Here is a 25,475-nt window from a genome sequence, read left to right on the forward strand (position 1 = left end):
CGACCGCTTCGACTTCGATCCCGAACGTCGGAAATCCTCGCCAGCTACACATCGTGGCCTATGATCAGCCAAGCACGCTACCATCGACGAACGACCTAACGACTTGAACGAATCACTCTTGAACTCCTCGACTACTTCATCGATTCTCTTACGGCGGAGAAGGGGGAAGTGCCGAGACGGAATACGGAATACGCTCATTGATATCAGCCGAGTACCCTAAGCGACGAAGAACGAACTTGGGACAACGACCAAAGGAAACGAGTGGGATCCGATCCTCTTTTGCGGCGAATCTTTTTGTCTACGAAAACCTTCTTCCAACACTCTCCTCCGAATCACTAATTTCCATCGACACTACCGTCTACGATTCGATCCGACATCTTTCGGTCGTACTAATCTACGTCCGCCATTCGTTTCCTCCCACACCATCATCGATACAGAATCCCCGCAAAGTTCCCCGCTTGAAACCACATCTTCTTCGAACGGCATCGCATATTCCCTTCAATTAGCGACCGGGTCCAATCCGTAACCTGGTCCTTCGGGGTCCTCAATTCCAACCACAACCATGGCTGACAAGGCACAGCCTAACAATGGGCCCCCAGAGGGGCAAAGCTTCGACGAAGAATGGGCACGAGATCTCAGGATACGGTTCGAGTCCCTACTGCGCGACAAGCGCATGAACGAACTCCGGTCATCACATACGCGGCGCTTCGGATCCCCAGGACCTCGAGAATGCTCCTCGAACGCCAACCTTCGGGCGGCGGCCTCTAGTTCTTCTGGGAGGCCGTCAACATCCCATGGCCATTCGACACCGCCCTCGTACTCGTCCATCCGACATATACCCAAAATCCCTACCCCTCCCAACCAGAATGATCGCGAATCTCAAAAGTTTAGGAGTTTGATGATTAGCCTTTCCCTCACCCCGACGAAATATGAGAACCCCGGCCTCCTGGACGAAGCTTTGCAAATAATTCCCCTCGACAGGATATACGCCGAGGCGGAGGAGGAAACTCAGGTTCTTCAAGCCCAAGCGGCGAGTTTGGGTCAGAGCAAACCCGAGTGGGGTTACCAAGATTGCGTAATTCGAGCACTTCTAAGGTACGTTACTGCTTATGATCGAGGATGAGTCTTCATTTTTTTTTCTATCCTCCTGCCCTCTTGTAAGTGAGTTCATTCCTCTGACTCGCAATCATAGGTGGTTTAAGCGCTCCTTCTTTACCTGGGTGAACAATCCACCTTGTCCCGTATGCCTCTCACCAACAATCGCCCATGGCATGGCGGCCCCGACACCAGATGAAAGTGCCTGCGGCGCACTACGAGTCGAGTTGTACCGTTGCTCAGCGGCCGACTGCGGCGCGTTCGAGCGATTTCCCCGATTCGGCGATGTGTGGAGGTTACTTCAAACAAGACGTGGCCGCGTAGGCGAATGGGCCAATTGCTTCAGCATGCTCTGCAGGGCAGTTGGCGGCCGCGTTCGTTGGGTCTGGAATGCGGAAGATCATGTTTGGACGGAGGTTTATTCCGAGCACCAGCAGCGATGGGTCCACGTTGACCCTGTCGAGGAAATCTGGGACAATCCGAGGCTCTACACCGAAGGCTGGGGCAAGAAGATGTCCTACTGTGTTGCGTTCTCCATCGACGGAGCGGCTGACGTCACCCGCCGATATGTACGAAAGACGGAGTACGCTCTCCCGCGCAACCGATGCCCCGAAGAGGTTATGCTTTTCATCATGCAAGAGATCCGCAACATTCGCCGCGCCAACATGAGCAAGGATGAGAAGTACCGACTCCAGAAGGAGGATGCAAAGGAGGACGCTGAGCTGAGGGGCTTTGTCGTTGCTTCCATCGCGATGGCCGTTACCAACTTGGTTCCTGGTGGTAGCTCCGACGGCGGCTCTGGCTCTAGCGACGATACGAAGAGACCAGCTGAGCAGCCTGCGCAAGCGTCTGGCGGAATGGCATGGTTGGCGTCTAGCGAAGACCCGAGGATGAATCACAATCAGTATCCCGGATATCCTCCTCAAGACCCCTCCCAGCGAAGAGATCTGCCATGAGTTGAGCGCTGGGACTGACGTCCCTTGCGATCCTCCTCCCCAACACTGCCGCATTACTCGCTGCCAGCCCTCCGATTCGAATCCCTTTGAGACCAGCTGCCACCCAGCTCGTTGGTAAACATGATCTCTTAATACCAAAAGGTGGGGAATCGATTGGGAACAGGCATCTTTGATTGCCGTTTGCAGGTCCTGCTCCACCGCCAAGGAACTTCACAGCTTCCGTCGACTGCGACAATTTGTCTTTGACACCCCCCACAACGATCTTCCAACTGGATCTGGCAGAGTATACTCGGCTACGCCCTACCTACTGCCCTCAACTTCCACCGCCGTGGACGCCGACGCATCCTTCAAACTAGACCTTACCGCCTAATTCCCCAGCGTCATCATTCGATCCTCGCGACGTCGTTGATCAAGGCCCCTCGCAATCGCCTTGGAGAACTTTTCCACAACTCTTCATACAAACCCAAGCGTCGGCAGTCCTCCACTCCTTCCGACTGCTTCCACATCTAATTCATTATGTTCTGTCGATCATGGAACCCACAGTTCGGCGATATATAAATGTATACACCTTAATCTCGCGCTCATCATCTACGGATCTATCCTGCACGCCCTATCAGGACTCGCGCCACTTTACAGCGATCTTTCTTGGCATCTAGCCTTCTTTTCTTTTGTCTCCTTTTTATTTTCTCCCGGGATATACGGTGGTGCGTGTATACGTCATGGCCAGATCCTGGCCTAGCGATTCGAAACTTATATATCTTTCCTTTGTCAAACTTGGGGGGTGGGGATGAACGAGAAAGAGGCGCGGACATAATGTTACGCGCATTTGGCATATCATTTTGCGGCCAGGCGGAAAAGAGGCCGGGAATCGGCGTTTCTGGATTATCTTTCTCTTTTTCTGTTTTTGATGTATTCTATCCATCCATTGCCACATTTGTTTTCTTCCTTTTCTTTTCAAGCTTTTATTGGCAAATTCAGGCATTTGACGATGGGATGCAAATGCAAAATAAGTTGCCTTAGAGAAAAGGCAACGTTGGTAACAGGTAAACGGGCGGTGCGCCCTCGAGAAGGACCTGGCGAAGGTTCCTTTTGGGAGCCCGAGTATGGGATATGGGGCCTACCTTTAGAGCTTGCAATACACTTTTGTTCTTTTGCAGATGAACCTGGCCTTGGAGCTTGTAGGGTGATCAGTTGGTTGTTAATCGTTGGCCTAAGGCTTCCTACAAGATCGACTCTGATACTCGGGCTATGGCTGTCTTTCATGGACTAAATCCACGGAGCCTACTGAGAATAGAGCGAAGTCCAGATGCTGTCATTGTCATCAAATCGCCCACGGCGCGCGCTATCAACAACCCGTGACAACTTCCACTTACCCTCTTCACCTCCAACCTAATTACACATTAACCGTTCCGCCTCGAACATCTTGACACTTGAATCTTCGCGCCCCGTGCTCTCAGGCCGCGCACTACACTACTTTTCAAGGAGAAAAGTCTAAGCGAAGAACAGCTATACTAACTGTTTATCAAAAGTGTTGCCAGTCGGGGAGAGAAGGGGGAGATAACTGTGGCCATATTAAATTTTACCGGCATTTATCGTGAGATGGGGGGGCGGTCGTGGAAGGTGGCCCTGCAAAGTCGGCAGTCGTTTTTCTTCGGAAGTAATGTAGGACCGGTGCAGGAACGATAAGGTTGTAACGTTTTTTTTTCATTGTATCATTGTCTATCGGGGGGTAAAGCGTTGGGGGATGGAACTGGAACTTGGGGGCGGTTAATATCATAGTTTTCGGGGCTTCTGAATGGAGATGACTGCGTATGCCATAGATTGATATGTTCTATTTATGGGCGGAGGCAGGGTGGGGGAAGATCTGGATAGTTGGAACCGGTTGGTTTGGATGGTGTTCTAGGTTTCTTCTTCCTATCGATTAGATTGTTGGAGGGATTGGGGAAATATATTGGCTGTTTTGAGATATCTCTGGGCGGGAGTTGATGTTGAGACAGCCAGGCCAATGTCAGGCAAGCAACTGCAACAGTCCACACCCTGTAAGATTCATTGATTGGCTTTGTCGCCATCGATTAGTCCTCGAAGGTTCCCCATCAACCTAGCAAGAAACAGCACGGGTTTGTTTATACAAGGGATGGGAATCTATATGTGAGGATAAGACCACCCGAATTGTGAAGAGAGGCTCTCGTCTTGAGCCAGATCAAGTGGTGAGACGGAGTTCGAATCCAGCAATACTTCGTGAAGGCCGGTCCGGTCGATTCGACCACGACTCGGTTCGTCAAGATGAACTAAATGGAGTCGGATTGCCAACCATTTCACACAATTTCCTGATTCCTTCCAAAATTCCAATTCCAGTGAACGAAGTGTCACGAGGCAGGAGGGAGTAGGTCGGGTGGGCTGTGAAAACTTGTGCCGTTGTGCTTGTGCTTGTGCCTGCGCAGACGCTGGACGCGACCACTTAAAGCGACCACTGCTTCTCGCGTCGAAACGCGCCGCGCTCGTGCCTCATTTCCAGCCCCCATCAAAGAATAAGAACACAGGAACCAACCTGAATAAAACCTCACTCACAAACTCATTTACCTTTTCAAATATCTGCTCCCGTCTACGAAGTATTTTAGTATCAAACAAACAACCAGCCGACTCTACTATAGATCTAATCCATCCCTCAACTCGACAATTCCTAATTCCTCGAAATATCAATCGTCCAGCCACCACGACTACTACTGCCCTCACCATCACCACCACCACAATGACTCTGAAGAGGAAGCGATCCATCTCCGAGCTCTCCAGCTCCCCCGTCCGTCCGTCCAGCTCCTGTTTTACCTCGCCCGCCTCCAGCATCAATTTCTCCTTTAACTCGTTCGCCGGACCCTCGTCTCCCACGCCCATGGCAAGGAACCCTGCCCACCTCAATAGCCGCACCCTCAAACGCTTCCGTGACAGCCGCCCATCAGAGGAAGAAGTGCATCGTAAGTTTCCGTTTCCATAGGTGGCCCCCTAATCGTTGTCAGCGTCGGCGTAAAAATACTCACCGTCTATTCCTCCCCGACAGAGCGCACCCTCGGACTATTATACTCAGCCCAACGACAACAGCAACGAAGTGCCCACCCCTTCGTGACCACATCGACTTCCTCCGTTCTGCCCAACGTTCCTGCACCTCGAGGAAATAACAGCACTTCGGACGCCAATAATAGCGTTAGTGCTCAAAGATCACTGCATAGTTTCTGGAGGTTACCGTCGGCTCCAACCTCAGTTGCGTCAACTCCCTCGGTGGCCATGGATCTGGTGGTTTCGACGACGTGTGACGACTGCGGTGTCGATTTACCGATGTCTAATGATGGATCTGGTGCAATGGATGTTGATGGTTGCAGTCTGACGGTGGCGGACTATACCTGTGCACCTTGCGGGAAGAAGGTCTGCTCGCATTGCTCGGTGACAAATCTAGAGGAGCAGCGGAGGTGTTTGCAGTGCGCGAGGAGAAATGCCTGGGCTGGCAGTGTTGGATGGGACACCGTCTGGTAGTGCGAGCAGGGAATTCTCATGTTTGACAGAATTTGGAAGGGATGCAATGGCGTTTCACGGAAAGGGTTAGGGTATGCATGCTAGGCGTTTTCGGTTACGGGCTGGCTCGCTTGAGAATACGGATGTTGTACTTTTCGCATTCGCATATATGGAATAGCTTCCGGAGGAAAATACTCATCTTGCTTGACCTCTGGTGTCGATGGTTGCGTCCAGAGGATGCCAAAACCGCCCATTGCTAGGCTCCAGGATAGGCATCTAACAAGGATCTAATACTTCTGTGAGAACCAATCAGTATCCGCAAGTGTTTTACACAGTTGAGTTAGCTCCAATTACATCAACCTATAAATCAGTCCAGCACCGAAGTGAGCCGATCAACACTACCCCTCCGTTTGTGACACATGCGGCTGCTCGTCATGCACTGATAACAATAAGTCGTGGATGCGGGGCAGCTCATCCGTGCTGCCTGCCCGTACCACCTTCCACTGAACAGCGGACCTTAGACCAGCTCCTCTCCTCCCTCCTCCTCAACTAATCCCTTCCTCTCCATTCTAAATTACTCGAGTAAGCTCCAATATCAATCTTCACATCCCCATAATCCCTCATAAAGGAGACATTTCGTGAGATCAGAACACCACAATGGCGCAACGAGCTCGACCAGCAAGTCACGCAGATAGCTGGTACAAAGGCAACCCCACCATCCTCTCCGAAGAGCTCGAGGGCAACCTCGAAGACGTCCCCAGCTCTATCAATGATAAGGATCTTCCCATTCCCGGCGCCAGGGTTATAATTGCACCGTATGTGCCTCCTTAAAAATTCTGCCATATCAATTTTTTTTTTTTTTTTTTTTTTTTTTTTTTTTACCAACCTCGACAACCCCCATCCCTCTCGCGAAGCTCTTTGATCCGACCCACACATAGCACCCAAGAGAGCTAACCTGAGCAAAACATCCTCGCCCCCCAGTCACGCTGGCTACGACTACTCCGGCAAGTGCGCCGCCTGGGCCTACAAATGTCTCGATCTCAGCAAAGCGAAACGGGTCTTCGTCCTCGGCCCCTCCCACACATACTACCTCGACGGCAGCGCCGTGACAACATGCGGCAAGTACGAGACGCCGTTTGGCGACCTTACCGTGGACAGGGAGACCTTGGCGCAGATCAAGAAAGATGGCGGCTTCAAGGACATACCCTTTAGGAACGACGTCTCGGAGCACTCGCTCGAGATGCATCTACCTTATATCTACAAACGGATGGAACAGACCTTCTCCTCCCCCGAGGAGTTTCCCGTCATTGTCCCGTTGCTCATTGGTGATAATAACAAGCAGGAGGAGAAGGAAGTGGGGGAAATCCTCGCGCCTTACCTCGCGGATCCGGAGAATGCCTTCGTCATCAGCTCGGACTTTTGCCACTGGGGCCGTCGGTTCGACTACGCCGTGTACTCTCCAACTGCCGAGATAGATCGCCTCGAGCATCTGTCAAGGTCGGACAGGAGGGTTCAGGGGCGGCCTATACACGAGACTATCAAAATGCTGGATCAACTTGCTATGGACGCTATCGAGACGGGCAAGCATGACAGCTTTTTTGATAATCTTAAACAGACGAAGAATACGGTATGCGGAAGGCATCCCATTGGCGTCGTCATGGCGGCGCTGGAGGAGGTTGGTAGGCAGAGGGGGGAGGAGGGCAAGTACAAGTTCAAGTTTGTGCAGTATCAGCGGAGTGGACTCGTTGAGGATGTTCATGACTCTAGTGTAAGCTATGGAGCTGCGTATGCGATCGTATGATGCATCGCCATAGCAAAACTACACGCAAGCCTTTTTTTTCCCCTCTCACATTCCTCGTGTTACCGTCGTATGTTGAAGGCTTGAGGGATTCGGCAACGAGACGCATCCAAGGGTAACTATGTGGATGGATAGAATAGAGATATCGTTTCACTAGATATCTGAAAGTCACGGGGTTGTGAGCCCAGCTCTCCCGTCTCTCTGCTTCTCATCTTATCTTTTTTCCAACTGCCAGTCTCCCGTCTCCACATTAAGGAGGATAATGGACGAAACCTCGAGCTTTAATATCCGGCGTGGGGAGCTTATGCTAGAACCCCCGCGGGCGGCTCGATCTCGGCATATAAGATGGGACAAGTATTATAATCCACGAATTTATACACGGATCCTTTCAGACGGGAGGACTACATTTCGCATTTTGCCTTACACATATGAGATCTAACGATGCCGAGAATGCACTATGAAGCAAGCAGAGAAGGAAAGATTCACCAGCCTTCAATAATGAGAACGAGGACTGCTCTAGGATAACATGCTCCGACCCTCCCCAGGAAAAAGAGGAAAAAAAAATCCATTAATTGTGAGAGCTCAATTATCTGTCCCGAGCCGGGGTCACAGCAGGTCGATCTCACGGGAAGGTGGAGACCAGGGAGTGCTGATAGTAAGATTTGCGCGGGCAAGCACTGGAAGACTACACAGGAACGGTCAGGGGGAATGAGAACGGCCGAGTGTTGGGCCATTCGAATGTTGTCTTGGGCCTGACGTTTCCGGGAGAAGGGGGGGGGGAGAAAGCTCGACATTTTCCCGTCCTTAGAATTCCAGCTTGTGGGTATCGCGATGGCTGTGAGGCGGAGTGATGCATCGCGATGTTCCGTCCACCATCTTAGCCTCTAAAGTGTGGCTGGGGTGCTCTGCGGCTGAGTGCGACCTTTGAACTAACGTGTGCAGTGTTGCGTTGTCTTTAAAGACCTATTTCGTCATGCTCACCCGCAGCTTGGGAAGGCTGTCTGCAACATCCCTAGAGATGACGAAGAGCTGGCGCATTGTTTAAACTCTCGTCAGTCAAGAGTACGAGGGTTACGAGAGGATGGCCTGCGGATTCGGGTAAGCGTTACTATATGCTGCAGAATATTGCTGATATTTATGAAGTAGTACGGGGAAAGCTGAATGCAAGTCAGCCCTTTTTTTCCTCCTATGGTTTCCTTTTTCGTCAGCGAACATCGCAAATATGGGCGAATTACGAGCACCGCTCTCGATGCTTTGCGAGGATGAAACAAGTACCGCTGTCCCGCACCCTGTTTCCCCCTTCAAAGTTTCTGACGCACGCCCGCAATGCATTGGGTCTCTCGTTGCTTGTAGTGTAACAGGAACAATGTGTGTGCATCACACTTTCCGAAGCTGGCGAGACAGAGAATTTACTGGGCAGGTCCCAGGACCGAACATGAGGCCGATTCAAACACGCCTGCGCCGGTACAACATAAACAAGATGTTCTTCAGTATCTCGAATCAGTTAATAGCCTAGTCCCCTCCAAATGCCAGGCAGCATGGGCTTAGCGAGATCAAATCTAGACTGTTAACCCCAAGTTGTATTTCGTCCTTTGAGCTTAATTCCAGGGTATGTAAGGCTGGTGTATTATTCTTGTGCATTGTGAAAGTCTCCAGTCTTGAGTCTTGATACCATTTAGACACCTCGATGTTTGCGGTACAAATGAGTATTTAATACTTCGAATCCACATCGAGTCTGCCAGAAACATGGTCGTGGACATCAAATGACCACGCACCAACTTTTAGTTTAATCCTGACCCATTCAGTTTACTTTCATTGAAGTCTATTTAAAGTGTAGAGCAAGCATTGATTCCGTTCTGTCCATTGTCATAAGAAGAGTCTCATTCGATTCTGTCTTAATACGGCTTTTCGGACAGTCCATCTCGGTCACAATTTTGGCGAAGGTCCTTCGCCCACTTTTTTGTCGCATCTCAGTCAAGCCGACCCCTGGAGACATTTCGATGGACGATCATTCCAGCAGGGGAAGCTGCACGGGTGTTTCTCGACTCTCCATTGACCGCATTGTGCGCCAGTCCACCGTAACTTTCGGGATCTCAAACCACAATTGACAACTCCAGATTCAGAGCCTGGCGCCAGCGAACAGACCGAAGAATCGAAGAATCGATCAATTGCCTTGGCGCCGTGCCATCGTGTAGCTCGATTGTACCCGTCAGTCTCGAACGGCACTCGCAGATTTAGTGCGGTCAAATCAAGTCTAATTTTGTCAGCCGCCACACCACAGCCTCCTTTTTTTCGTGTGTTTCGATGCAGTGGATGCAGTGTTCGTCCAACGAAAGTTCTCCGTTGTAAGATTACGAAGAAGTACACAATTAAGGAACAGTGTAGCCCGACGCCCCGTCAAGCGGAAAGGGTACCTCTGATGTACCTCAGTACTCTTTGTACCCTCCATCCTAATTACAGTAACATTTAGCGTATTTTCCTTCGCAGTCCTGCACCTTTCCTGGCCAAGGACTCCTGAAAACGGTCGCCGCCACCGCTGCGTCAAAATCTCACTTCCATCTTCAACATCGTATCCGAATAATTTTATCGTCTTCAGTCTCGAGTCTCGAAATTCCACCCATTCCTTTCTCCCCGCTCGCTCGACCTCATCGATCGTTAGCTCGACGACGATAACGATAACCCGCGACTTCCTGCGCGGCATCCTGCCTGTCTTTCAGGAAGGCGTCCCCTTAATCCAGCCTCGGAGCGCTGAGACGCAGAACTTCCATTAGCAAACATGAGCAATGTGAGTGTTTATTTATGTCTCACCTCGTCTTCAATTCGCCAATTTCTGGGCATCAAAAGGGGACGGGGTTGTGTCCAAGGCACGGCGTTTCTCTCGCCGGGCGATGGCTTAATTCGTGCCTGCCATACGTCTGAATTGTATTGCTAACAATGTCTATAGTACGGGTTAGTATCTAGTCGAGCCGCCGCACGATTTTTACGCCGATCGCAACTAGTCGTGGTCCTTCCCTCGATCCCCGATTGCTAACCGAGTGAATATCAACAGATACGGAAGGCCCAACCCCTTCGATGATAGGGAATCCCCCGCGCCAGGCGGCGGCTATGGTGGCCCTGTGAGGCCGCCTCAGGCGTCCTTTGGCCAGGGCCCCTCTCCTTACGGTGGTCAGAGGAATAACAACAACTACGGCGGTATGGATGAACATCATTATTGCTTCCCCCTAGACAGCCCGGGCTAACACAGAATACTAGGAGGCAACAACGTGGAGATGTCGAACCTCCCTAGCAACAACGGTTATGGCGGCAACGGCGGAGGCTATGGAGGAAGAAACGACGGAGGCTATGGCGGTGGAAACAATGGCGGTTATGGAGGAGGAAATGGTGGCGGCTCCACATCCATTCTTGACGAATGCAGCGAGATCGATCGTGGAATCGAGGAGGTCGAGAGAAACCTCAACCAACTCCGAAACCTCCACCGTGCGGCGCTCAACGATACTGATACCAGCGGCGGCAGCCGCGTCAACCGTGAACTCGACGGCCTATCATCCGACACCATGACTCTTTACCGCTCCCTCGTCGAGCGTGTGCGCAAGATCAAGTCGAACCCTGCCTCGCGTCAAGGCGTAAACTCGCGCCAGGTGGAGCGTATTGATGGCCGTTTGAAGAACGCCATCCGACAGTACCAGGAGATTGATGCCGATTTCCGAAGGGAGACCCAAGCCCAGATTGCCCGGCAATACCGAATCGTCAAGCCTAATGCGACTGAGGACGAGGTTGCTGCGGCCGTTGATGGTGCCGACGGCGGCCAGGTGTTTACCCAGGCACTTATGCAGAGTAACCGACAAGGCCAGGCCACGGCCACTCTCAACAACGTCAGGGACCGTCACGCTCAGATTCTCAAGATTGAGCGCCAGATGACCGAACTGGCCCAGCTCTTCCAGGACATGAATACTCTCGTTGTCCAACAGGAAGTTGCTGTTGCCCAGATTGAGCAGAAGGCCGAGGAGGTTGTTGAGAACCTTGACAAGGGTAATGAGGAGATCGTTACTGCCGTTAAGACTGCCAGGGCAACCCGCCGGAAGAAGTGGTGGTGCCTTGGTATCACTGGTAAGTTTGCTCTTTGCCCTCATCTAGGCGTCATCTTTGCTTCTCTGGATACCCATTCTAATACTTGTTTGTAGTCCTCATCATCATTATTATCGTTGTTGCCATCATCGCCTGGCTGGCGGGTATGTCTTAGACCCCTATCACTGCGCCCGACATGCGCTCTAACCCCTTCTTCTAGCTACCGGCCGACTCAACACCGGCGGCGGTAATAATAATAACAGCAACAACAACAACAACGCTAACACCAACGCCAACACCGACGCTAACAACGGCAACACTGGCAACACCGGCAACACAAACAACGCCAAGCGAGGCATTGCTGTCGCTAATGTTGAAGCCGTTAGCGAAGTGCTTGTTAAGACGATTCCTCATGTGACACGACAAATTTCCGAAACCGTTTCGAGAGCGAGATCCATCCAACCTGGAGCGAGGTTCAGGAACCTCCAGTAGGCTGGTATAATCCAGTGTATCTCTTAAATATGGGGCAGGGTGGGGTGGCATGGCATTGCGGAAACTAAGATAGGAACACGCACAGGGCTGTGTATGCTGTTGCCGCACGACTACAAGGGCGAGGAGCCGTCCCATACTGGCCGTATAAAAGAAGTATCAGGGGGCTGCTGTGCCTTGATATAGATGGGTTCGCATGTCCTTATGCGACTGTTTCCAACCTCCACCTTGTTTTCAGGAGTGGAAATTTTCACTGCTTGCATCTTCTTTGTTATTCTGTCGTGCGGGTGCTTTACATGTTCTCGTTCGGAGGAAAGGGGAAATTTGTCTCGTCTACCATCATTATTCGTTTCCTTGTGTTTTGTTTTCCTCCTCGTCGCTGCCTCATCTGTTCGTTTGTTTTTTCTAGCTCTTGTTCACCTTTTGCGTTGCTTTACGTTTCGTTTCGGGGCAGCTACGACTTTCTGGACCATAGGTATATTTTAGTCTTGTTTAACATCGGCAAAGGTGAACTTGTTTTTTTTGGTCTCTTTTAAGGGTTTAATCACTTTTCGTCTCCTTTTTGGTAGTTCAAAAATTTACATTATCTTTCTCCTATTATTGCGTATTCTACTCAGGGTGGTCCTTCTGCATGGGCAGGAGGGTTTTGAATCTGAAGAAATGTGTTTCATGAAGTGGGAGAGTGGGAAAGCCAGGCTTGGACGAGCAACAGATAGGATTGGGTACTGTGAAGGGAAGGTGTGTGTGGGTGGGGTTGAGCGGGAAGAAATGACGAATATGGCCTACTTGCTTCTTCCCATGCTTCTAGAAGAGCTTAGAGTTCTCTTGGATCTCTTGGAACGGGCCGGGGTTTCATTTCTTGGCTTGGCTTCCAGGGAATATTGTTCATATTTAAGAAAGATGGAATTGCAGCATTGTCCAAAAGTTCTACAGTGCTCGTTCTATAGATTATGGAAATAGAATTAAAAATACTATCGTACAAAGTGTTGCAAATTGCCAGAGATGGCCCCTAGATATGAGATGTTGAATGAGAAGAGGACGTAGCGAAATAGACGACTGGTTCATAATAAACACAGCAGATTCATTGTGACTCTGTCGTATGCCCTACCAGACGGGCTTAAGGTGTAGTAGAAAATCCGAATGTGTGTCGACGGGTGAGAAAGGTGTAGGCAATGGCGCTGCCTAATGCGACATGTCCGGAATGCAGTTCCGAACCTGCTATGAGAGAACCGCTCGGTGTCTTTCGATGCAACCCGAAACGGGTCTGGTCTCCGGGGATGCCCGCAACCTAGTATGTAATGGAATTGTGGCCTTGTCGACTTTGCAGCCCGTCCGATCTCATGGAGGGAAGCAGGGGAGGGAAGCAGGGAAGCAGGGAAGATCGAAATGTCGGTCGTTGAGTTTGAGTGTGGCGGCGAGAAAATTAAGCGCGTTCAATCCCCCACTTTGTTTCCCAACTGGGCTTTCTCATCCACTCCGCTCTCTTCGTAGACATCTCCTTCGGTATGCGTCATCTCCCTCCTCCTCGACTGCCCCGCTTCTACCACCCTTCTCATGACGACCATGTGCTTCTCGAACTGCTCGATGAGGGTATTATAGTCCTCCTTGCCCTCAGCCTTAGCCCCGCTGCTGCTCTCGCCCGATAGCTCAATATCCGCCTCTTCTCCTTCTACACCCTCGATCTTAAGCATTAGCGCACCGGGACCCTCGCCTTGTCCTTCACCGTCCTCCATCTTCCTAAGCCCCGCGTCAACGACGGCCCAGTCCGCGCTAAGACTTGCGGCGTGAGCTACCTTCCAAGAACCATCTTCTCCCGGAGCCAGGTCCAAGAGTATAGACCGTGAAGCCTCCTTATCAGCTGATAAGGGATCAGACGTCGAGAGTGCCTGTGTGAGGAGGTCGGGATCGTCGTCGGTAAATATGTAGTGTATGTGAGGATGGTGAGTCGTCTTGGATGTAGCGTTGTGTATTAACGTGAATAGTGGTGGTAGGTCCGGACCGCGCTCATCGGAGGCTAGGGAATGATCATCATGGGGGCGGTCTTCTCCGCGTTGGCCTTCGGCCTGAGCAGGCTGCTGCCTTGAGGCAGCAGGAGACGTTGGTCGCGGTTGGGAGTCCGCCGCGAGGGTCGGCTGTGGCGGATCGGGAGACGTCATGGCGAGATCCTCGCTTGGAAGAATGAGGATAGCTCGGCGGATCGGTCGGTGGTGGGGATTTGTGAAAGACGGTCCCGTGGAAGCATCGTTGCGAAGGTGTGAATGGCGAGATGATTGCTGAGGCATATGTCCGGATCCGGCATCTGGGACCCGGGGAGCTTGGGGTGCTTATCTTATCGGCACGTGAACTGCAGGGGTCTTTTGCGAGCATGATGCAAGCACTTCGAACTTTGGATTGATCGCGTCAGATTTCGCCTGCTCGCCTTTTATGAATCTACATGTGATATCATTGTTTCAAATTCTTCGGTAAATTACTTTTGTTTACTTCTTATTCGCTTAAATTTTGTGAAATCTCCCTGCGAAGCTGTTGACGTTGATGCCTGAGGTGAATATGTAATTTGTCCCGAACTAGTTCGTACTTCGGCGACCCCTCGGAGGTGTCAACTTCGGTAGCTTTAACAGTCGTGAATGTCATGGATTCGAGACCTGGTGCATCGGTAGTACCAAAAGTATAAATTAATCCCTTGTAAGACGATGAACTAGACCCTTCTTTTACACGCAACGCCCAAGAACACCTTCCGAGTACCCAGCGATCATAAACAAACAGCAGGCCATAACTCGTTAACATTTACTCCTCGATTTCAGAGGTGGTTTCGTTGGCCGGGTCGTGCCATTCGAATCCTGCGAGCCAGCTTGTCAGTGGACACGGGAGAAAACACTATCTCAAGCCTGAACATACTCTGGCGGCACATGGGACACTGTCCCTTGGCGGACTCTTGTTTGATCCATTCCAAAATACAGTGCTAAATTCGCGACGCGTCAGAAGTTAATCCCAGGTTCATTATCAACAATGAAGCGTCATACCATGTGGAAATTATGCCCGCATTTTCCGGATACTGTAGATCAATGACGCTATCTCGTCAGCTATACGTGTAGTGGGTTTCGGGGTGAGGACTCGAATGATCAAGACTGACATATGCTGCAATCATCGCCAGGATATTTGCAGGTTGGGCAGGTTCCATCGAAATGGACTTGGCAGATACCACAGACGTCGTCTTCGGGGAGGTCCCATCGCCAAGTGGCCACGGTATTCCACTGGGTAATCTTGACCTTCATCTTTGAATATGACCGTCAATAGACACTTATACAGATGAGAAATTGTATCTATGCCTGTGATGTTGGATAGTCGTCTTCCTTTAAGGGAGGGAGAGCATTAGGTGTGGCAACCAACCAAACAATGGATCTGAGGTCATCTCCAGTGAAAATGAGAGAAGATTGGTCAATTGAGATCTTCAGCCTGGCAGATGGCGGCAGGTGGTAATAGAATTGGAAGTGGCCCAAGCTCCACTCCACTTGCTCTCATGAGGAAGTCGAGCCCATTTTCCGAATTTCTCACGATCGACCTCTGACAGTGAAAAAAAAATACATAGAACTCTCTACTTGTGTACACTCTGATAACACCACACCCAGAATTATCAAGAGAGTCCAGCCCTTGCTTTGAGGAGGATCCTAGTGCAGCTCCCCTGGGATGCACTGGAATACCAGTCAATTGCATTGGCCTCATTTTCTCTGGTCCTCTATCAGAGGTGTCCAGGTGAATTTATCCTCACCAGAGATAACCACTGTCCCCTCTCTCTAGTGACCTGATGGTCCGATAACCCGATAATCCGAGAATCGTTCTCCTCACTTCATTTCAACAACCCCCTAATACCCTATATACCCTCTCACATAATGTCTGTCTCCGTCCTCTTTCGCTCTCATCGCACGGGGCTCCGACAATTAGGATGCCGAACGACTCGCGCCTTTCTCGCCGCTTCCACCCGACACTTTTCTAATTTCCTCGTCACCCCCCAAGAACTCGCCGACGCGTTGGAGAAGAACCCTCCCAAAGTCAGCCCCGAACCCAAGACCGTAGCCGTCTGCGCCGCTTGGTTCCTCCCCAACGATGAACGCACAGGAATCCAAGTCTTCCGAGAGACACGCATCCCCAAGGCGCGCTTCTTCGACCTCGACAAGGTGATCAATAAGCACTCGCCTTACCCCCATATGCTCCCCGATGCGAAGGAATTTGCGCTAGCGATGAGCGAGATCGGTGTTCGACGGGATGATACGGTTGTTGTCTACGATACCAAGGAGCTCGGCATCTTTAGCGCGCCGAGGGTCGCCTGGACTATGAAGCTCTTTGGTCATCCCAAGGTTCACCTACTCAACAACTTCAAGCTATGGGTTGATGGAGGATTCCCAATCGAGACCGGCGAACTGTACAGTGTTGACTGCTGTACCTATCCGATCCATCCTATGGATGAGTCCAAGGTCGCGTCGTTCGAGGAGGTCAAGGATATTGCGTTAGATTACGGCAAGGAGGGTGCTGAGGGTGTCCAAATTCTCGATGCCCGCCCCACTGGACGCTGGACTGGAAAGGACCCGGAACCCCGACCTACTATTTCTTCTGGGCATATTCCCGGATCTATCAGCCTTCCGTTCAGCGCCGTTCTGGATCCCGAGACCAAGGCTTTCTACGAGCCGGAGAGGTTGCGGAAGATCTTCCAAGAGAAGGGAGTCGATCCCGAGAAGCCAATTATTTCGAGTTGCGGCACCGGCGTAACCGCTTGTGTTCTCGAGACCGCACTTGAAGTTGCGAGCTATGGCTCCGCGGAGTCGAGGAGAGTGTACGATGGTAGTTGGACGTAAGTTTAAATCTTGGCCTTATATGTCCTCGCGACCCGCGGCCTTTGCTAACTGTTCTATGCAGAGAATGGGCGCAGAGGGTCACTCCCGCTGAGAACCTCATTATCAAGACCGAAGGCGAGGAGGATGCTGCTTAAGACGAGAATGGCATTGCGCAGACTACGTTGTGCTTTAGTCGTTCGCCCATTTCGCAAGAAGATTTCCCTTTTGTTTTACCCTAGTTTCATGGACCCATTACAGGATGCATCGATGTATGATACTTCTCATCTCTTATATGACTCGAGTTAGAAGGAGGACGTGGTAATAGAATGTCTCCCAACTGCAATCCATGCTTGGCTTAATGCTCTTGTCTCCTTCTCCTTCAATGAACCCATACACTTGTTTTCGTCCAGCCTGAGCGCCTGCAATTGTACGGAGTACAGTTCTAACGAGGTATCCTAGTTTATATTGACTTGGTGTACTACATTTTGCCAATCAAAAGGAACTAGTTTCTTGGAATTTCTTTTGCATAGCCTCTGCCTCTAGCAGTGACATTTTCAAGGTTGCGGTACTTTCAATTCTTCGGTGTAGTCACTAGCCACAGGAGACTGTCACACTCACCGAGATTCTAGCGCCGGTGAAACCCCATTTCTGCCTTAATGCCTTGAAAACAAGGTGTCACATCACTTTAGGGCTCGGGAACCGACCACACCAAAATTTACCATTGGCTGCCCCGCCAAATCCATCACAAAAAAAGTTGCATTGAACGGACCTTGAATCCATCAACCTCCCAACACCGACTTTTTTCCCCCCGACACCCAGCCAAAAACAACGAAAGTTTCCTTCGCCCCCTCCTTTCGAATTCCCCGAATTTTCGAATCGAACCCCAAATCGACAAAATGGCTGACCGTGGTGGTGCTCCCCGTGGCGGTGGTTTCGGATCCCGAGGCGGAGACCGTGGTCGCGGTCGTGGTCGTGGCCGTGGACGCCGTGGTGGTAAGAGCGAGGAGAAGGAGTGGCAGCCTGTGACGAAGCTCGGCCGTCTCGTCAAGGCCGGCAAGATCAACAGCATGGAGGAGATCTACCTCCACTCTCTCCCCATCAAGGAGTACCAGATTGTTGATACTTTCCTCCCCAAGCTCAAGGATGAGGTCATGAAGGTGCGATATTCCCGACACTCTATGTTCTTGTCAATCCAGACGGCCGGGGAGACTGGGCGATACCAGAAATTTTCGCGCCTGGATTGATGGGGTAAAACCTATGTCGAGGGTAACTCTCGTGTGACTGTGGCTGACCATGTTCCTTGTCCCCGAAAACAGATCAAGCCCGTCCAGAAGCAGACCCGTGCCGGTCAGCGAACCCGATTCAAGGCCATTGTCATCATTGGTGACTCCGAGGGCCACGTCGGTCTCGGCATCAAGACCTCCAAGGAAGTCGCTACTGCCATCCGTGCCGCCATCATTATCGCCAAGCTCAGCGTCATCCCCGTGCGACGAGGATACTGGGGTGCTAACCTCGGTCAACCCCACTCTCTTCCCTCCAAGCAGAGCGGCAAGTGCGGTTCCGTCACCGTTCGTGTATGTAAAAGTCCTTTCCCCGGATCCTGCAATGCGAACACACCCTAGGTCCTATTCCAAAAGTTGGACTCAGTTTGTTGCTAACACTACTCCAGCTCATTCCTGCCCCCCGTGGTACCGGCCTCGTTGCCTCCCCCGCCGTCAAGCGATTCCTCCAGCTCGCCGGTGTCGAGGATGCCTACACCTCGTCCGCTGGTTCGACCAAGACCCTCGAGAACACCCTCAAGGCCACCTTCAGCGCCGTCTCCAGCACCTACGGCTTCCTCACCCCCAACCTCTGGAAGGAGACCAAGCTCATCAGGAGTCCTCTGGAGGAGTACGCCGATACCCTTCGGGAAAAGCGTTACTAAGTTGTTACAAAGAGGGGGAAATTCGGCGTTTTTTTCGTCCTCTGTTGTTTGTTTCTCATCGCGGCGCACACTTCACACATAAACTCCTCCCATCCGTTTTATCTCAGTTCAGTGTTGCATGGGCGGCTGGTTAGGGCATCAGGTTGGGGCCAAGGCAGAATAGCTTCAATCTGAGAAAAATAACTTCTCGGGGAAAAAAAGAGATGTTAAAAAAATTACCTTTCGATACTGTGCCATGGCATTGCTTCCTTGTTAACTTCCGAGTGCATATTTGAGCTTAGATTTCTAACTACAGGATACTCACGTTTCGAAGAAATGCACGTCGAACATACGACCTCTATTAGTTTCGATCCCACGATGGCGAGCCTCTCCATCGCCACCTCTCCCCACTACATAGACCACCGAGACAATCACGAGCGCGTCTGAGGCTAAACATCCACCATGATTACATCCCCCTCTGTCCTCCCACGCCAGCATCTATTTTTCGGTGTGGCATCTGCCATTGTCACATCCGTATCGACCGGGAGACCCTCGCCCCTGATCTCAAGCTGGGTCTCAGGCGTCTGCAACTCTACGGGCCACCGATTGATGCTGAAATACTGTGGAACTTGCCCTCGGACCTCAGGCTTGGCCCATCCCCATATGGCCTCGCGTCTATGGATCGTCCGCCGACTGCCATCCTCCGTAGTAAAGGCCGTCTCGACAGTCAGCGGCCACAAGGGATTTTTGTACTCGTTGCACTCGGTTACCATGTTTTCGGCCACGGCCCGGTCGATACGCTCCTCGTCCCCAAGCTCCCTACTATCGTCGTCCCATTTGTCTAGGTAATTCTTGCGGTCCGCCAACTTGATGACATCCTTGGTTTGCATCGGACGGCCGGCCGGCAGCTGGACTCGCTTGGTTTGCCTGGAGGGCAATGTTTCTTCGGGGCTCGATTGTTCCCAGCCGAGATCGCATCGCCTTTCGACCATGCGCTCCAGGGTCCATGTAAGCTCGCGATGCCCTTTCTTGAACTCCTCCCTCTGTCCTTCAGTGTATTTGGGTAGGTTTGCGAGTCCTTGTTCCATCTTCTTAATAGTGTAGCCGAGACGCCACGCGGCGCCACGCACCGCCAATCTAGTGCGAATCATGTCTTGTCCCCTATCCTTGTCGTCGGTTTGCAATACATCCTCGTAAGTTCGAGGCTTAGGCATCGTCGCCAAAGCCGCGCTATTAAACTTGATTGTGTCCTCTGGGTGAAGGGTTGTCTCGGGTCGATGGTAGAATAAAGCACCCGTTGGTGTCTCCTCGATTCTATCACGGTACGCCGAGGCGCTGGAATCAGTTGATGTCTCAACCCCCCTCGCAGTCGCTCCCGGAACCGTCCTGAACTTACCGGATTCTCCCATATCTCTCCAAGTCCCCTAGATACTCCTCCGCCTGGCGCTGATTAGTGAAGCTAATCATGGACACGGGTCCACCCACGTCGCGGTTGAGCTGTTCCAAAAGTTCCTCAATGGTCACGCCGCCCTTATCAAAGCAGGCATGTCCGCTACTATCGTGAACCAGTGCCTGCACGCGGTCCATAAAGATGCGTTTTTCGACAGTCCAGTCCTCGGGGACGGGCTCCAACATGCCCTCGTTCGTCGAGCGATGGGAGAGCTTTTCCAGGAGTTGCAACTCCCAATCACGCGCATCTAGAACGGCCCTCTCCCTAAACTGCGCCTTGGCGGCCCGCTCAGACAATCTGTAAGTTCCCCTTTGCATCTGGATGTCTTCCCTACCCCATTGGACATGGGCTAGCGTGTCCGTCATGAAAAAGCGTGGATACAAGCGAGAGGCTGTCTTGAGGTCACGCTCAATACTCTTCAACCTTTTCAGGAACATCCAAGCAATGTATCGCACCGCGCCCACGTCGACTGCTATGAACGGCCCCTTGAAGTTTGTTGTTGGTAGGGGAGGGCGACCGGCCGCCAGCACTCCAAACCTCGTCTTTGAGTGTTGCTCGAGCTCCGGCATCAACTTCGTAGCCCACATCTCGTTGTTCTTGACGAGCATTGAATGCCAGAAAACGTACCCCTTGAAGGAATCAACGTCATCCTGAGGCTTGTCATGCTTCAGGGAATCCCAGATGAGACCGGCAGGGAGGCTTGCCGTACGCATCGCCTCCTTGTCCCTCGCCGTCGGTAAGACAAGCTTTCTATAGGGGCTATCAAGGGCACGAATCTCCCGAGTTTGTGACCCGAAAGCGCGCAGAACCATGGTCAATCCAGCACGGTTGGCGCCTCGAAACCGTGAGAAATGCCAAAGCTGCCTCGTAAGGTCTTGTTGACTTTTCAAATCCGTCTTGGCATCATAGGTAAAACTGCAAGTCGTCTTCAGGGCCCAGGACGTGCGCAGCGGGCCGAGCCTCATACACTGGATGAACGTGTCATCCTCGACCTGGTCCGCGTTGAAACCAAACGGGATTATCCCCTCAACGGCGTGGGTGTCCCATTCGTGTATTCGTCTGTTCCAGTGACAGCTGGAGCTGCCCTCATCCCAGTGGACTTTTTGGTTCTTGAGGAACCAGGCCAAGTACGCCTCGAGAGCTTTTGTCGGGAGGCGATACATGATGTCCACTACACCGAGAGGCAGCCTGTGCAAGAGCCTCCGTGGGGTCTTGCTATTCCGCAGCCGCGCCGTCGCGATCTCGAAAAGGCGGATAGCGGGCCCTTCTGTAGGTGGAAGCCTCGTACTCGCCTCTGGCTTAACGTCAAACGCGAGGTTAAGCACGCTGTTGGAGTAATGATAATTCTCGTAGAGGACGTGAATAAGTAACATATCCGTCACCTCTCTGAGGATGCCGCCAAAGGAGTGCTTCTCTGGATCATAGAGTACTGTCAAGTACGTGAGATACTGGGTGATCTCGGCCATCTTGCCCGTCCAGTCGGCCGTGCGGTCAATATCCTCGTCGGTGAGGAAGTTGGCGATGCGCAGCAGCTGGATGAGCGGGGAGGCAATAGCCCAGCCATTGTACTCGATCTGGCTGAAGTCGTGGGCGGTGCCAATAGCCGCGTCCTTGAGAAACGTCGCCAGGAAATTGCGTGTATTCGTCGGCTTGGCGTTGGCCGTCGGGTTCTTTTCATCCCCGGTGAAACTCCCTTCGAGAGTGGTAAGTTTCGTAACGGGGATCTCATCCTCTTTACCATCGCCCTCGCATTCCTCTTCTCTATCGTCTTCAGATCCCTCTTCGGCAATGTCTATTTCAACATCTCCTGTCGACCAATACCGCGTTTTGAAAGGCTCCAACCACGCATCTTCGTCTGGCAGGATCACGGCGCTTCTGTCGATATGCTCGAGAATCCCAAGGCTTTCCAATAGCTGAATCCTCGCCGCCCGCAACGCTAAGTCGCTCCCGAATAGATGGTAACCCCGCTGGACATCCTCCCAACTAAGGCCCTCCTTCTTCAGCTCCTCGGTGATCCAGTCCTCCTTGTAATCATTGGAAGCGTCTCCCTTCCACGCCCTTTCCTTCGCCTTCTCAACAGCGGCCTGGCGCGCTGACTCCTTAGAAGTATAGTCATCCGTTTCGAGGGTCCGATTGTCTAACCTCGGGAACCGCTCGCCATAAATAAGCCGAGCAGTAGCCCAGACGTCATCGTACATCCGCAGCAGATCATCGATGGCGCCATGTGCGATGAGGTCCTCTACGAAGCGGAAGAATTCATAGTTGTTGTCCTTCTCGATGTGCTCGATTATAGAGCTCCATAGTGCTTGTGGCGCGTCGTACTTGACTCGCTCAAGGAGATGTCTCAGATTGGCTGGAAGGGTTTGGGAGTCAGTAGCTGGGGGAAGCACTTTTATTTTGGGGGGGGGGGGGGGGGGGGGGGGCGGCTGTTGGTTAAAGGAACAAACTTACAGATCAGGGGGTCTAAACTGTTGCCGTCTACAGGGGTGAATTGAATCATGATGAGATATAGACACTTCTTATTGCACCCTCTTTACAATGATGCCTTCCAAGGTCGTAAGATGTCAGGGTCGGGCGGATTGGCGTGAAGGCTTCGCTCGTTTCCTTAGGCGCCATACAACAACTTCTCCAGCGTTCTCAACCCTATCCTCGATTTTCTTTTCCTTCTTTTTCGCCGTCGGAGGAGTTTCGGGTCAGGCCGAAATACTTTAATTTTTTTCTTGCTTGAAGATGATGATTCGCGATTCAAGAGGAGGATGGAAGAGTGTGGGATTCGAAGCAAAGGGGGAAAGTAGCATATCGACTTTGGCGGACAAGAACCAACGACATAAGTTAAAAACATTCCGACTAGAGTGCCTCCTTGAGAGTCTACATTTCAAGTAGCAGGCCAAACTATGCCCCGTAAAGAAAACATTCTCGTTGAGGAGCGGGGTTCCTTCGCTGTCGATATCTTTTGCATTCCAGCTGTGGCTTAGGATTGCTACTCTTCATAGACAAAAAAAAATGGCGATCAAAGGCGAGAAAACCCAAGACCCGGAATAGAAGCTCCGTTACATGCCAGTTGCTACCTGGCACAGCCTGAAAGCAGCATGCATGAAGTCCCAAGTCCGCAGACGCTACTTCGTAGATATGGACGCTCAACCGTTTTCAGAGAGTCTGGAAAAACATGTTCGCGGTCTATGAAACAAAGAATACTCCGAATCTCCTCCAGAAAGGATATACCGAGAGGCACACTATTTGGAATACTAGAACATTAATATTGAGGAATCATCATACAAACGTATAGCGAAATCCGAAAACCACGTCTCATGAAGCCAATACCCGTTACTAGACGACGATCAAGATGCCTGTAAACACTCGAGCTCAAGCCTGCCGAGCCAGTCCGGATGAGCAACGAAGACAGGGCTCTGCGCCCGGGCTACCGGAGGGAAATCAAAGGGAGCCCCCAAGGCGCTATCAGCGTAGGCGAAAACGATGGACAGGCGGGACGGCCCACGAGGCTCGCGAACGAATAATTCGGCTTGGTATTGGACGAAGGGGACCGCCTAGAAATTGGAAACAAATAGAGCGCCAGGAACGAAGGTCACAAGCGATACGGATGCAAAGCCCGGGCGAAGAAGACTCCAATGGAGAGGTAACGTCAGAACGAACGGCAAATTCCTCCTCCCCAGATGCCATGAGTAGCAAAGATGGGTTTCAAGCCGAACGAGAAGATATCGAAGATGATGAGGAGGAAGAAGAAGAAGAAGAAGGGGAAGAAGAGGATGCCGAGGAGGGCGACATATGGAGGGCTCCCCTGGCCATCGGGCGGTCTCTAGGCGAGAATCTGAGCAGACTACAACTTGCATATCGGCGTGTCGCACAATGGGAGGCCATCCTCGAACATAACAAAAACTGCGACCCGGAATCCCTCCAAGGAATCCAAGATTACCTCCGGCGAGCGCGGAAGGAGCTTTGGACACTGAAAGTCAATGAAGAGACTACAACTCCCATGTAAAGTCACCTTAGCTCCCCCCTTCGACCATAAGGACAACTACTAACGCAAAAACAAAAACCCCTAACTGCCAGGAATGAGCTCGAGTCAACGAAGAAACAGGCAATCTCGCAAAGAATCCAAACCCTCGAGCGAGCCCTCAAAACATCGCGCTTCTCCGAAGAAATCATCAACATCACCCGCGCACTCCAAGGCTACAAAACGGGAGAAATCCGATACTGGGATAAATGGACACTCATCTGGAACGACCACATCGTCGACTTCTGCCCCACGTATGCCTCCTTTTGCGTAGATCGCCTGGAGCGTCTTGACCGGTACGCAAAGAAGTACGGAGAGGGATGGCTGTGGTACGAAGCTCCGCTTGCGGGCGAAAGTGAGATGTCGACCTTGATGGGGGACGCGACAGCCATGAGGGCCACGTCCTCTGAATTGCAAAACCAGATGTATGGGATGGGCTGTTGGCCGGTTACGATGGGGTTTAAACGGGTGAGGTGCTACGTCACCAGCGGACCGGAAATAAGGAGGAAGAAAAAGGTAAGATGGGCCGACCAAGAGGAGGAGGAGGAGGAAGAGGAGAACCTGACGTCTAGCCCAAGTAAAGTCAACGCCCAAACCATGTCCAGCGTCGAGATAGAAGACGACCCACCCGCGCCGTCTCTTTATTTCGACCTCATCCTCGACTCGGGAGCAACGTTCCCGGTGCTCTACGAGCAGGACTTTCGCGCCATTGGCATCAACCCGGAGACGTACGCGGCCCAGACTACAACAAAAGTCAAGATGATCACCAACAAAGACGAGTTCCGCCTCTACGAACTCCGTGTTTCCGTTACAGACAAAGACTGTCTCTCCCTCGTCATGCCAACGCAGGCCGTCTGGCCGCTCGAATACCCGGAGCTAGGGGGTATCATACCCGTCCTGATGCTTCCCAAAGAGACCCGGACCAGTTCGAACCCATTGGCGCCAGCTGAGGGCGACTTGAGCAAACTGCGCAAGGGCAGAAATTGGGTTACCGGATGTAGCAGGGTGTCCGGAATCCTTCCTTTTCTTGCTTGCTACACCACTACGGTCCCGGGCAGCAAGGTGATCTGGATGGGGGAGGATAGGAGGGACGTATTGGGTCCCGGCAAGTTCCCCGGCCAGATGAGATACGGGGCGGAGATTGACGATGAAGAGCTGACCCAGCTTCGGGAGGAGGCCGAGACGGATCGGGCGCCAGGTGTTCGTTTTGAACAAGCTTGCAAGGATGGCGGGAGACTCGTTGACAAGGACGGACAATTTGGAGTTAGTATCCTTAGGAGATATAACGATGAGGGTGAAGAGATTGGAAAGTATACGGTTGACCCATGGACGTGGAGCAAGGACAGGCAAGGACAGCAGTCTAAGAAACAGAAGCGGTGA

The 25,475-nt window shown here is 51.9% G+C and overlaps 8 protein-coding genes and 1 pseudogene across 8 annotated transcripts; 7 read left to right on the forward strand and 2 right to left on the reverse strand.

Moving 5' to 3' along the window:
• Positions 1-562: 562 nt before the first annotated feature.
• On the forward strand, positions 563-2,051 carry SAPIO_CDS5584 (Protein PNG1; the record flags this gene model as incomplete). Its single annotated transcript, XM_016787885.1, has 2 exons — positions 563-1,095; positions 1,193-2,051. 2 exons carry the CDS (start codon positions 563-565, stop codon positions 2,049-2,051), a joined length of 1,392 nt encoding a protein of 463 aa, XP_016642200.1.
• Positions 2,052-4,800: 2,749 nt separating this feature from the next.
• SAPIO_CDS5585 (uncharacterized protein) lies at positions 4,801-5,356 on the forward strand (the record flags this gene model as incomplete). The annotated part of the gene is made up of 3 exons (XM_016787886.1): positions 4,801-5,020; positions 5,131-5,186; positions 5,273-5,356. 3 exons carry the CDS (start codon positions 4,801-4,803, stop codon positions 5,354-5,356), a joined length of 360 nt encoding a protein of 119 aa, XP_016642201.1.
• Positions 5,357-6,209: 853 nt separating this feature from the next.
• On the forward strand, positions 6,210-7,353 carry SAPIO_CDS5586 (Protein MEMO1; the record flags this gene model as incomplete). Its single annotated transcript, XM_016787887.1, has 2 exons — positions 6,210-6,367; positions 6,534-7,353. The coding sequence occupies 2 exons, from the start codon at positions 6,210-6,212 to the stop codon at positions 7,351-7,353; spliced, it is 978 nt and encodes a 325-aa protein (XP_016642202.1).
• A 2,773-nt stretch (positions 7,354-10,126) lies between these two features.
• SAPIO_CDS5587 (uncharacterized protein) lies at positions 10,127-11,907 on the forward strand (the record flags this gene model as incomplete). The annotated part of the gene is made up of 6 exons (XM_016787888.1): positions 10,127-10,135; positions 10,295-10,299; positions 10,400-10,542; positions 10,603-11,457; positions 11,532-11,579; positions 11,636-11,907. The coding sequence occupies 6 exons, from the start codon at positions 10,127-10,129 to the stop codon at positions 11,905-11,907; spliced, it is 1,332 nt and encodes a 443-aa protein (XP_016642203.1).
• Positions 11,908-13,337: 1,430 nt separating this feature from the next.
• Positions 13,338-14,060, reverse strand: SAPIO_CDS5588 (annotated as a pseudogene; the record flags this gene model as incomplete).
• A 1,731-nt stretch (positions 14,061-15,791) lies between these two features.
• SAPIO_CDS5589 (uncharacterized protein) lies at positions 15,792-16,885 on the forward strand (the record flags this gene model as incomplete). Its single annotated transcript, XM_016787889.1, has 2 exons — positions 15,792-16,747; positions 16,813-16,885. 2 exons carry the CDS (start codon positions 15,792-15,794, stop codon positions 16,883-16,885), a joined length of 1,029 nt encoding a protein of 342 aa, XP_016642204.1.
• Positions 16,886-17,626: 741 nt separating this feature from the next.
• Positions 17,627-18,654, forward strand: SAPIO_CDS5590 (uncharacterized protein; the record flags this gene model as incomplete). The annotated part of the gene is made up of 3 exons (XM_016787890.1): positions 17,627-17,887; positions 18,047-18,304; positions 18,400-18,654. 3 exons carry the CDS (start codon positions 17,627-17,629, stop codon positions 18,652-18,654), a joined length of 774 nt encoding a protein of 257 aa, XP_016642205.1.
• A 428-nt stretch (positions 18,655-19,082) lies between these two features.
• Positions 19,083-22,583, reverse strand: SAPIO_CDS5591 (uncharacterized protein; the record flags this gene model as incomplete). Its single annotated transcript, XM_016787891.1, has 3 exons — positions 19,083-19,947; positions 20,030-22,436; positions 22,535-22,583. The coding sequence occupies 3 exons, from the start codon at positions 22,581-22,583 to the stop codon at positions 19,083-19,085; spliced, it is 3,321 nt and encodes a 1,106-aa protein (XP_016642206.1).
• An 843-nt stretch (positions 22,584-23,426) lies between these two features.
• On the forward strand, positions 23,427-25,475 carry SAPIO_CDS5592 (uncharacterized protein; the record flags this gene model as incomplete). The annotated part of the gene is made up of 2 exons (XM_016787892.1): positions 23,427-24,076; positions 24,152-25,475. 2 exons carry the CDS (start codon positions 23,427-23,429, stop codon positions 25,473-25,475), a joined length of 1,974 nt encoding a protein of 657 aa, XP_016642207.1.

This window comes from Scedosporium apiospermum, assembly GCF_000732125.1.
Source record: "Scedosporium apiospermum strain IHEM 14462 chromosome Unknown SEQ_SAPIO_0099, whole genome shotgun sequence".
In the NCBI taxonomy this organism is placed as follows: domain Eukaryota; kingdom Fungi; phylum Ascomycota; class Sordariomycetes; order Microascales; family Microascaceae; genus Scedosporium; species Scedosporium apiospermum.